This window comes from Peromyscus maniculatus, chromosome 18, assembly GCF_049852395.1.
Source record: "Peromyscus maniculatus bairdii isolate BWxNUB_F1_BW_parent chromosome 18, HU_Pman_BW_mat_3.1, whole genome shotgun sequence".
NCBI lineage: Eukaryota > Metazoa > Chordata > Mammalia > Rodentia > Cricetidae > Peromyscus > Peromyscus maniculatus.
In genome coordinates, this window is record NC_134869.1 from 1,448,484 (window position 1) to 1,461,009 (window position 12,526).

General features: G+C 47.8%; 1 protein-coding gene across 2 annotated transcripts in view; it reads left to right on the top strand.

Moving 5' to 3' along the window:
• Syn3 (synapsin III) overlaps positions 1–8,562 on the top strand; it is a 445,154-nt gene extending 436,592 nt beyond the window's left edge. For both annotated transcript variants that reach the window (XM_016005489.3, XM_076554444.1), the window contains 2 exons: positions 4,242–4,533; positions 5,789–8,562. In XM_016005489.3, coding sequence (XP_015860975.1) covers positions 4,242–4,533; positions 5,789–5,921 — 425 coding nt within the window. In that variant the 3' untranslated portion in view covers positions 5,922–8,562. The remainder of the gene's footprint in view (positions 1–4,241; positions 4,534–5,788) is intronic.
• The last annotated feature ends 3,964 nt before the right edge of the window (positions 8,563–12,526 follow it).

Genomic DNA, 12,526 nt, shown 5'->3' on the forward strand with positions numbered 1-12,526 from the left:
GGCATTTCCATCCTGTCCTGAACTTTCTAGTCACATCTATTAAAGCGGCAGATTCATTGCTTCTTGGGAGAAATGGGCCCTGGGCACCAGATGGCTTCCTCTTCCACAGCTCTATGTGAAAGCGCCCTCCTCCTTCCCTCTCTCCCTCCATCCCTTTCAGCCTTCTCTCCTTCTTTCCTTTCCCCATTACTCCATTTACTTAACATAATCATCCAGGTTAGCTTACTTTCCCCTATAAATGCCTTTGAAATTGACTGCCCCAATATTCTCCAAATGTATACACAATAGTCAAAATTACATTTAACCACAGACTAAAAGTTACCATATTTGTGAAAATCCAGTTAGGTAGCATTTTAATTCTCAGTATCTGTGGTCAAATAGTCTTCTCAGAATATAACAAACAAGGCATGATGAGTCCCAGCACAAAAGAAACTGAGACAGGAGGATTGCTGTGAGTTTGAAGCTAGTCTGGACTACCAGGTGAATCAAATGCCAGGCCACCCTGGGTTACAGTATGAGATCCTGTCTCCAAAGAGGGAGTGGGAAGCTGCGGAGACAGCTTGGTGGGTGGGTGGGTGCCTTCCAAGCATGAGGGCATGACTGATCTCCAGTGCCCACCTTCCAAAACAACCAGCAAACTAGGTGCAACAGGAATCCTAGAGCTGGTGAGGTGGAGATGGAGGGAATCTGAGGCTAGTTTGCCAACTAGCCCACTCGGAGAGTTTCAGTGTCAAAAAAAGGACAGAGGTTGACCTCTCACCTTCACATGCAGGTTGGTACCTGTGCATACAGATGTATACACACACACACACACACACACACACACACACACACACACACACACACACACTCATGCAGGTCTGTTCCTGTGCATACAGGTGTACACACATACACACACACACACACACACTCATGCAGGTCTGTACCTGTGCATACAGATATGTACACACACACACACACACACACACACTCATGCAGGTTTGTACCTGTGCATACATATATGCACGTACACACGCACACACTCATGGGGTGGGGGACATATAATAACATATCCCAAACTGTGTTCATTCTAGAAGCCACAGTTAGCCTCCCCATTTCTTTCTGAGTCTTTCTCCCAAAGGTTTGTTTTATTCTCTGTAGTGACAAGTCTCCACAGCTCGAATAACTCAGAACCCTTTACATTAAGAACAGAAACATTCTGTGGACAATAACCTGCTAGCCACACACAGGGCTTGTCCACCCATCTTTCTTACCTGCGCTGGTTTACTTCTTTTTTCTGGGGAAATTGGGGAGAGTTCAACAAAAAGAGATGGCAGACGTTCACCCCTGTGTTCCCATGATGAAACACCTGAACTCAACTCTAACAGGAGAAAGGCTTTATCGGCTCCTGTCAGAGGTCCAGTCACGTGGCCCTGTGTCTGGGACCTGTGACTGCACAGTATCCACAGCAGAGGGGACATCACAGAGGACGACAGTTTACTGAGACACAGAGAGGGAGGGATTAGGTCCCCAGTGACCTACCTTCCGTCCTCTTCATCCCCAGAGGGACACAAACGGGGTGACGCCTCTAACACGCAGAGCTCTGGGGGCCTTTAAGACAACACTGAAGCAAACCTGTATAATGAACAGTAGTACTCTCCTGGCAGTATAGTATATATGCGCTCAGTCCCGTTCCACGGCACCACCCTTCAGGTTTAGGTGAGTGGTGACACCCCTTCGAACCTCAATTCCCCAGTGACAATGGAGGAAATAACAGCTTCCATGATGAGTAATGAGGACTTGCCCATAGGATGGCGCTGACTCCGTTAGAGGGCTCAGTCCTCACTGCTAACAATGTACAGCTAATGGCGATGATGCGGCTCTTCCTGTTAATACCTGCTGTCTCACCAGCAATTCTAACTGAGACTGCTTTTCTGACACATGAAGCCCTCCTTCCCTCTGCCTGGCAATAATAATAGTTACAAATGGTCCCAGGCTCTATATTCACCGCCCTGCCAAGCCCCTGCCTAGCCCTGCCGCCACCTTTCCTTCGCTTTCCAAGACTAACAACTCTTTAAATCTTTGAGTGGCAGCTCTTTAAAAAGGAGAGAGTAGCTGGCAGTGGTGACGCATGCCTTTAATCCCAGAACTCGGAAGGAAGAGGCAGGCGGATCTCTGTGAGTTTGTGGCCAGCCTGGGCTACAGAGTGAGTTCCAGGACAGCCAGAGCTACACAGAGAAACCCTGCCTAAATAAATAAATAAATAAATACCGGAGAGCTAGTGTATTCTAGCTCTGGCCCAGAGGAGAAGCAGCTTGATAAAGAGAGATTATTTTAGGAACATGTAGCTAAACTCCATGTGGGTAAGTTGAAAAATAATTAATTTAAAACCAATTGAGGCAATTAAAGGAAATGTTCAGTGAATTACCACTCAGACTGAAAATAACTAGGCCAACTTAAAAAGTTTTTCACCAGTTTCTATAAATAACAGAATCACATTATTAACTTGTTTTGAACTCATTTTCAAACTCAGTGAACATGAAGTTTTCTTTTAATAAACTTTATCTTTTTAGGGTCAATTCTGTGCTTAGGAAAACATTATATATACAAAATATTTTCTGTATATGCCCAAATAAAAAATACTAAGTTGTTTGCTTTGCCAAAGAGCTGTAAGAAACAACCAGCGTATCTCCTGATGGATCCCGGCGGTAAAGGAGAAACACAGGAAATAGTCAGTGAGTTATTGAACAAGGACACAGGTTCTCCGAGATAGCATCAACCCAGGGCTGCGGGGGGAGGGCTTAAGACAAAAGGAGAAAACAGATGTTTTGTTTGACCTGCGCTGGGTTGAGAAAACACAAAAGTGGTCAACATACAAAACTGTGAAACTTCTCCTTAAACACCAGGGTTTCTCTCAAGTCTCCCACCCCTACTACTGCTCAGTCTCCAGCCTCTCCGGAAAGCAGATGTTCTAGAAATACCCAGCATCCCCTGGTGGTTAGTAAGGGCTGTTGCCTTGGTCACAGAGGGACTTGCCATTTGCCTCAGGGCCTTCTCTTCCCTTCTTCATTTCCACAGAGACAAGAATCCATTTCCTTATGTTCATTCTCTTTAGAAAGAGAGGGAGAACTATGTCTTAAACCAAGTGGGAATTAAGTCTTGGTATTTGAGATAGTGTCTCACTCTGAACACAGACTGGACTGACACTCACCATATAGCCACGACTAGCCTCAAATTTGATACAATCCTCCTGCCTCAACTGCCTAAGCGAGTCACTACACTTGACTCTATATATCTTCCTTCCTAATTACCTCTTCCTTTTCATATAAGGACTTCATGCCTATTGCATCAAAACCTCACCTTTAGCCTTAATTACCTCCTTTAAGACCCTGTCTCCAAATGCAGTCACATTGAGTGTTTAAGAAAACATATTTCTGTCTATAACGGCATGTCCAATCCCTATCCTGATGCAACTGCCCCATGAACGCATCCCTGCTTCGGAGTGTGAGGCCCGCCTGCACTCTGTACAGCTTTCCAGTGTTTCCTTATTATATGGCTCCACACATCAATGCTCAAATGAAAAACAAATATGCCGGGCAATGGCACACGCCTTTAATCCCAGCACTCGGGAGGCAGAGCCGGGTGGATTTCTGTGAGTTCAAGGTCAGCCTGGTCTACAGAGCAAGCTCCAGGACAGGCACCAAAACTACATGGAGAAACTCTGTCTCAAAAAACAAAAAACAAAACAATACCATACATGCTATGTTAGAAACTGCTTTTTCTCTTTCTGTTTAGTGGTGTCTACTTAGCACATACTGTCAACAGGCCAGTTAATGTCACCATAACATAACATATGACAATAAGCCCACACTCCATTATCCGGATGCTTTCTTGTGGCTGTTTTTGTTTTAACACAGGGTCTTACGTAGTCCAGACTGGCCTTGAATTCTCTATATCAAAGATGACTTTGAAATTCTGATCTTCTTGCATCTGCCTCCTGAACATTGGAATTACAGGCATGCACCGCCATGCCTAGCCACGCTGGAAATCAATTAGAGGGCTTTGTGCATGCTAGACAAGCAGGCTACCAACAGAGCTACGTCCCTTGCCATCGAGATGTTTCCTGATGTTCCTAACCACGTCCCTGAGATCTGGCATCTATGTTGTTTTCCGTTATAAACAACGTGTTTATATAAACATAAGTGCACAGCCACATTTATTCCCAAAACAAATTAAAACTTAACCCTTTCTTCTATCTGTAGGCGGCTCTCGTCAAGCTCAGTCTCCTCAGCCTCCCAGATCTAGAAGTCCATCCCAACAGAGGCTTTCCCCACAGGGCCAACAGCCTGTGAGCCCTCAGTCAGGCTCTCCACAGCAGCAAAGGTCCCCAGGTTCTCCACAGCTATCCCGGGCATCTGGTGGCAGTTCTCCAAACCAGGCCTCCAAGCCAAGTGCCAGCCTCGGCTCACATCCCCGGCCACCTGTGCAGGGCCGCAGCACCTCCCAGCAGGGTGAAGAGCCCCAAAAGTCAGCACCGCCTCACCCCCACCTCAAGTAAGTGTTTGAAGTCTGAATGGGCAGAGAGTAGAATTAGAGTGTGTCCTAATTCTTACTGACTCAGGGTCAGGAACTAAGAGACAAAGGACCGAACAAAACCTTGCCTAGAATTCAGAGAGGGGCACGTGGACCTATAGAGTGGCATTTGTGTAGCAGGGACCAGCAATTGGAGAGTACAGATTAGGCTCCACCACGTCCTCAAGATCCCTGTATCAGTCACCACTTGCGATGTAACAAACCCAAATTTATGTGACTGAAGCAAATCAGTTTCCTGCTTGTTCTAGTTTCCTGTTGCTGTGATAAAACACTCTGACAAAAAGCAGTTTTAGAAAAGCTAGAGGGATAGCTCAGTGGTTAAGAGCATCCTTCTAGAGGACCAGGGTTCGGTTCCCAGCACCCACATAGTGGCTGACAACCATCTGTAACTCAATTTCCAGAAGATCTGACACCCTCTTCTGGCCTCTATGGGCTCTACATGCATGTAATGCACAGAGATACATGCAGGCAAAGCACCCATGCACATAAAATACAAATAAAAATCTTGAAAATTTGTTTTCTAAACAACTTAGGGGAGGAGAGGATTTGTTTCAGCTTCCAGGTCACAGTTCATCACTGAGAGAAATCAGGAAGTGACCTCAAACAGGAACTTGAAGCAGAAACTATGGAGAAATGCTGTTAGCTCACTTGCTCACTGACCCCTACTTAGCTAGCTCTCTCTCATAGCCCAGAGCCTGTCCAGGGAATGGTGCCGCCCACAGTGGCCAGGCCCTCCTACCTTAATTAACAAGCAGGGCAATCCTCACAGACACGCCCACGGGCCTCCCTCAGCTGAGGGTCTAGAACAGGGATGGCCTGGCTTCTCAGCTAATGCTGGGAACTCTGTGAGAATAACTGGAGCCTGACTCAGCCCACTAAGGCTGAAACAGCCCCATAAATTACAGAGCAGCCTGGGATTGGGTGGGGAGGGGGGCGTGGAAGCTGTGCCTGCTCCCTACTTCTTGCTGGAAGGTCTATCCAAGCCACATACTTGCCTCTGGGAATACTGATTTCAATACCTAAGAAAATGAAGGCAACACCTCCCACCTTGCAAATTCTAGGCTAACATCATACACACTGTGATGCCTGTGATGCCTGGTTTCTGGTCTCACTGTCTTTTGATGACTGGGCTCAGCCAACCTTAGGGCCAGCCCCAGACTCATTCCTTTGGAAGTCCCAGCCATAACCATCCCCAAAACCTTGCTTTCTGTTTCAGCAAATCTCAGTCCCTGACGAACAGCCTCAGCACATCAGATGCCTCCCATCGAGGGACCCCAAGTGAAGATGAGGCCAAGGCCGAGACCATCCGCAACCTGAGGAAGTCCTTTGCCAGCCTCTTCTCTGATTAGCCCCACCTAAGCTGGAGGGCAGGAAGACTCGGTGACTGGAGACTTTCTCTGGTTCCCTCCTTCTCAGCCTTGGTTCCTGGTGGAAACACGCTTCCTAGATGCCTCTGACCCAGGAACTGATGATCTATATGCATTCCCACCTCCTTGACCATGACATTCCAATGCCGTCTGAATGAGCTGTAGCCTTGAGAGCCCCTGGCTTCCTCAACACGGGCCTTCCAGACAGACAAGGCGTCACTACACCCACCATATGCTTGCTCCCCTGCCACTGGTACCAAGTGAGATGTCTGTGTGGCTCGTTTTTTGCATTCTTATTAGTGTTTTGCTTGCCTTTGGGCAGAGGCCCTCTTTGAGGCCTTGACTCTCCTCCATCAAATGCAGACATTGTCAATAGTCGGACCTCAGCAACGTAAGAGGCAATACTTTTTAATGGTGTTTTTGCAAACAGAAATAGGGAAGCCCAGCCCAGGAGCCTACTACATACCTAAAGCAAGCTAGTGCCATCTTTGCTGGGAGCAGGCTGACCAAGGCCCCATCTCAGCTGGCCCTCACAGGGACCTTGATGCCAACAGAAAGAAGCTAGACTCTCTGCAACAAGTGGGGCCTTTCAGGACAGAACAGAGGGAACCCCACACAGTGCTACCCATGCTTAGAGCCAACAGCAAGAATCCAGAGAAAGCCTGTGCCCCCTGTGGAGAGGGTCACAGGATTGGGCCTCTCTGACCTCACACAGAATCTGTTCTTCTTCCTCCTTAAGGCTAGATGGGAAACCAGAGAGAATGGATAGCTCCCTGTCACAGGATCACAAGACATGGTGATGGAGTCTATATGGTTCGGCATTTTACCTGCTCTGAACAAGGTGTCAATAGGCCACTCAGTTTCCCAAAGGTCTCCTGGCGAGACAGCCTTCAGAAACAGTGCGTGTTTCTCTTTAGGAGACACAGAATACAGAACACACATTGAACTTTGAAATTTCTTCCAGAAAAAGTTCCACTCCCACCTTGTTTTAGTCATTATGACGAAGATAGCCTGCCGCAGAGCTAGGCAAAGTGGTCCTGACTCCCCCTCCAGTGCTCCTTTGCTCCTTCCCTGACACCAGACCGCCTCCGGATCACATCACCAAGCACCTGGTGCTAGAAACGCTGTAGGTGCCAGAACAGTGTCGTGGTCCCAAGACGACCCAGGACATCAGAACACAGCCATGCTATCTGTACAGCCCTGCTGGCCACCTGCGGTATGCCTTCCTTGCTCTGTGTGAGGAGGGAAGTGACTAACTACACAGCTTCTGCTTCTGCTAGAGTTCTGCAGATTGCTTGGTGATCATCCGAGGCATTTCCAAGTCTCCAGGAGTCTAGAAGCAGTCACTGTAGTTTCTGGGGGAGTTTTCTGCTTGTTTTCTTGAAACAGACTCATTCAGCAACTCAGGCTGGCCTAAAACTTATGTAGCCCACGCAAGTCTCAAATTCATGGTGATTCTCCCTCTTTATCAGCCTCCCAAGAGCTGAGACTGCACGAATGAACTGCCACACCCGGTGGTTCATCATCCTCCCAGCCCAGACTGGAGTGGCAGAGACAAGGGTAGAGACCCTCTCCTGCCTTGGCTCACTTAGAACCCTGCAATTCTGCAGAATGCACCTTCAAGCTGGTTTCCAGCAGGGATCAGCTCGGCATCCAAAGTGGCAGCTTTGGCCATGGCTGCAGAGATCCATTTGGCCCTGGGGTCACCCTCTTCCTTCTTGCCTTTTCCCTCCTCATGATCAAGTCAATATGGAGAGCAAGCGCACCAGAATTATTTGAAAAGCCCTCTTTGGCCTCTCTTTCCATATCTTTGGCTTGGAAGAATAAACAGCAGCTCTAAGTCTACGTTGTGTAGGTCGAGTGACCACTGAGGCCATAATTTGGAGCTGTAGACCACAGGGCTTCGGCATAGTTGGAACTGACTACTCAAGAGCAAATATGCTGTGGTGTGATGTGCGGAGTGAACTTCTGAAGGCCTGGTACCCCTCCCAGTACCAACAAAGCCCAACCTCTTTTATTCCTAAGTTCCAATGAGTTCAGTGAGTACAGGACAGTCCCTGAGGCACATCTTCCTCATTTTGCCCAACTGCTCTTCTACCACAGAATGAGGCTGGCAAATACTTCCAGAATGCTCCTTGAGGACAATAGGGATGACCCAGAATGTGGTAAGACACATGGCACAAGGGTCAGTACATTCTCCTGCCCCCCCCCCACTCCCCGGTGAGGGAGAGGAGGTCTTAAGGCCAGCATCCCCAAGCCATGCTTTAGGTAGGTTATCCAAAGGAAGAAAAAAGGTCAGTCTGAGTTCACAGAATGTTGCTTCTTCCTCCTGCTCCTCCTACTCTGACTTAGCTCTTGCACCTTTCTCTAGAACCTCTGAAGAAAAATAGGTGGAGCAGAAGGAAGGATTCGGCGGGGAGGGTAAGATTTGAAATGTCAAAGATAGTTTGTTAAAGTGAATTCTACAGATGTGGGTGTTGGCTTTCTGATTATCTACCAGAAGATGTGAGTCCCTTTTTCAGGTCCCCCAGCACCTTCCTCCCTTCTCCTCCTCACCCCCTCTCTATTTCACACACACACACACACACACACACACACACACACACACACACACACACACACACAGAATATGCCTGGCTAATGACCAGAATGAACACATTAAAATGTAACATCTCGCCGGGCATGAGGGTGCACCCTTTAATCCCAGCACTTGGGAGGCAGAGGCAGGCAGATCTCTGAGTTTGAGGCCAGCCTGGTCTACACTTTGAGTTCCAGGACAGCCAGGACTACACAGAGAAACTCTGTCTTGAAAAACAAAAACAAAAATGAAAAAAGGAAAGGGAAAAAGGAACAGTAAGATGTTAAAACCCCATTACCTCATTTCAGACCATAGTCCTCTTTCTAGGGGGTCCCTGATGACTTGTTTCAGTAACAGACTGCTTCCCTACCAGACCTTGAGAAGCGAGGGCTCACTCATGAGGCACATGTGGAGGAAACCAGCACACCAACCTCACATGATTGAGGAGCCTAAGAGCCTGGACCCTTTGCTCCTAACAATGACAGCTGAAGTTGCTCCTGTAGAAAGGTCTGCCCCAGTCGGGAAGATGCAAGCAGTCTCACACAGGTGGGGGGTGGGGATGACCTTGCATTCTAGAAAAGCATAAGACAGCATACATCACAGAAGCCATGCTTTAGGCAGTTAAGAACACAGTGAACACCTGTGGCAGCCATCACCCGTGTCTCAATAAACCACAGCTCCAGACACATCATGGAGTAACAGGCAGCAGGAAATTCCTTCTAGTATAGGCCATGGCTCTGGACAGATTTTAGTTTTAAAGGCAGAGGAAACTTTGCTTCAGACAACAGGAATATGAGCTTGTAGTGAGAGGGATCAGACCTGCAGCTGGATCAGCCTCTGGGTGTTCTGGAGGCCTGCTGAGGTTGGGCGGCCATTCTGAAGCAGGGCAGGGATGGATATGTTTCCATGCCATCGCCACCCCTGCTAGGGACCTGCCCCTTTGATAGACAGAACCAAGAGCTCCGTAAATGACCATGTGGCCAAAATATTCTCACTTATATTCTGTCCCTAAAAACATCTCAGCATTCAATGGCATCTGTCCAGTATCCCAACTATAGTAGCACAAATGTCTCTCAAAATCTGAATCATCCTGATTTTATAATCATGCCAACTATGTCTCAATCCATGACGTAACACTAGACTGTGGCCAGCACTCTGAATAACTTCCAACTGGGCCGGGAATGAAAACAGAGTCCAAGGGAATACACAGGTCCGTGGAGTCCACACATCTCTCCAGTGGATTGTTTTCACCCATAAGCTAGACCATGTTGCTCCCAAAACTTTAACCTTCAATAATTGTGACATTTAGAGGTAGAAAAGGGCAAGAGGAAAGGGGAGGAGTCACTGTAAATAGATTCTGAAGGGTTCTATTTATTGGGTTTTGCTATCTTTCAAACTTTGACCCAAACAATAGCAATGACTTCATGAAGCTGAGACACAACAGAGACCCATTCAATTTGTGTACAATAACCAGGGCCTTCCAAACACAGCCCCCAAACAGCCACAGCAAGCTTCCTGCAGACCAGATGGCACAGAACATGCACACCACTTCCCTTTCCTGCACCCCACAAGGCCTCTGGGCTGTGGCAGTCACTCCCAGCATGCAGCTGGCTCTACTGGACTATGGGAGTGACAGTTCTTCTCTCATTTAAAAAAAAAAAAAAAATCAGTTGAAAACTCCATGTCACTGAATAACCACGGCTCCGCAAGTTCTGTTGTGAATATCCAGGAAAGAGGCTCCAGAGAAGCGAGCCAGCTGGGTACATGGGATCTGGCTCAGGAGCAGCTGCTCAGAGGCAGGTGGGTGTTCAGGACTCTCCTTAGGAGACTCTCCTAGAAAGTTAGGAAATTAGTGACATGGATGTGACACATTAAGATTGGAGATCCTCCTGGAGCTGGAGAGATGACTCAATGATTAAGAGCACTGACTGCTCTTCCAGAGGTCCTGAGTTCAATTTCCAGCACCCACTTGGTGGCTCACAAACACCTATAATGAGATCTGGTGTCCTCTTCTTGCCTGCAGGGACACATGCAGGCAGAACACTGTACACATAATAAATCTTTAAAAAAAAAAGGATTGGAGATCCCCCTCCCTCCCTCCCCCCCCACTCTTGTTTAATCCCCAAAGACCTCCTCTGTACTGGATCTGCAAAGGAAGGGGAGCAGACAGAATGAGATGGAGACTCTAGCCCTGGGGAGCATACTCCTGGTGGGGTACACAACTTCCTGGAAGCCAGGGAGCAGCTGAGGTCAGCATGGGATAGAGGTGGTGGCAATGGGCACTCCCAGGACCATGCTGCTGGCATTCTTTCCAAGGCCAAGACCTAGGAAAGGAAGTGTCCATCTACATGAGAGCCTTGCATCTGTACCAACCAAACGCAGCTGAGCTTTGTAAACAAGTCCCTGGACAGTGTGCACCAGCTCCCTTGTCCTTGGTTACAGCTTGGTGGCTCATTTTGTGTACACCAAAGTGGTAAGCAGCTGCACATGAGCCACAGGCTTGCACATACAAGTGGTAACCTAACTGTCACAGGGGCCAGCCCATTCACTGCAAGAGCCCTTTCACTGTATCTCTAGATTCTTATCCCAGAGCCAAACTGGCTGATACAACTAAGCTGGTGTCAGATGCTGTCCTTGACCTGAGCAGCTGATTAAACTAAACTGTTTGGTATTTAGACTTTACTAGGAGGCAGCACTTTGAGCTTGAGTGAAGACAAATGGGCAGGTTAGGCGACAAGCAAGGCTGACTGATCCATTTATCAAGCACGGAGCTCTCTTGTGCTCCCACAAAACACGAGCCCAGATTGACGAAACACACATACCCAGGTTTCACCTGCAGATCTAACTGGCACACCCAGAGGGAAGAACAAAAACGCCTACCCACAGCTTTTCACTGAGACTCGAGAAGCCTTGAGCTAACACTTCTTACAACCAGCACTTTACTTCAGAATATCAAAAACTAGTGTTACCACTCATTTGGGATTCCCAGTAGAGAAAGCAAGAAGTCAGCTCAAATTAAATCTTTAGGGGCTGGAGAAATACAGTTCAGTCAATTAAATGTCTGCAATGCAACCCAAGGACCTGCATTCAAAAGTTGGGGGTAGTGGTGAGCACTTGCAATCTCAACACTGGGGAAGCAGAGAAAGGTGGAGCCCAAGGGCTCAATGAGCAGTCAGTCTAACCTCATCTAACCTGGAGTTCCTCCAGACCACGTGAGGCAGATGTGTACCCACATCTTTACATGACTGGCCTAGCACACTGCCATAGTACTAGGGCACAGCAGAGCACCTGTCCGGCTCTTCTGCAAGGTTCAAATCGGCAGGTTAGGAGGAAAACAGGCCTGGGAACCAACCCTTGAACAGAAGAAAAGGAAAAAGGAGAGACTATCTGGCTCCACTGGTTAAGAATTAGGGAGCTTGCCAGTGAAGCAGTGACCTCAGCAACTAAGAACTGGGCAAAGAGCGAGAGAATTCAGGGTTTTACCCAAGTTGGTAAGGGTTCTTCCCAACACCGAATTACCAGCCATGACAAATGGGCATTTTCTGTTTATAGTGGTACAGGGAGAAGTAAGCTCCCATTACTAAAACATGGCTATAGGAGAACTTAGGGGCCAAGAAAGATGGAAGGCTATTTCAAGCCAATGCGCTGGAGCTGCACCATTCCCAAGCACGTGCTTCTAGGCTGTCCTGCTCCCATGACAATGCATGGAAATGACATCACAAGCCATGCAGTGAACAAGCTGCTACCAAGCCAGGATTCCATTCATGTTATCAGCAATACACAAAGCTCAAAAGCCTCATGACAAGGATGCAAGATTCTCTAAGCTTCTAAATGTAAAATTAGCTGTTAGTCAAGAGGAAATGCTTTGAGGACTCTAATGCACATTTCTGAGAGGTGCCTAAGTTTAGGTTGAGAGCACTCTTTCATTATCTTAAACTCAAACTCACAACATCTGCCAGTTAAGTCGAGTGAGGCTGGACCAGCACCGTCAGGGCCTTCCAGGGCCCAT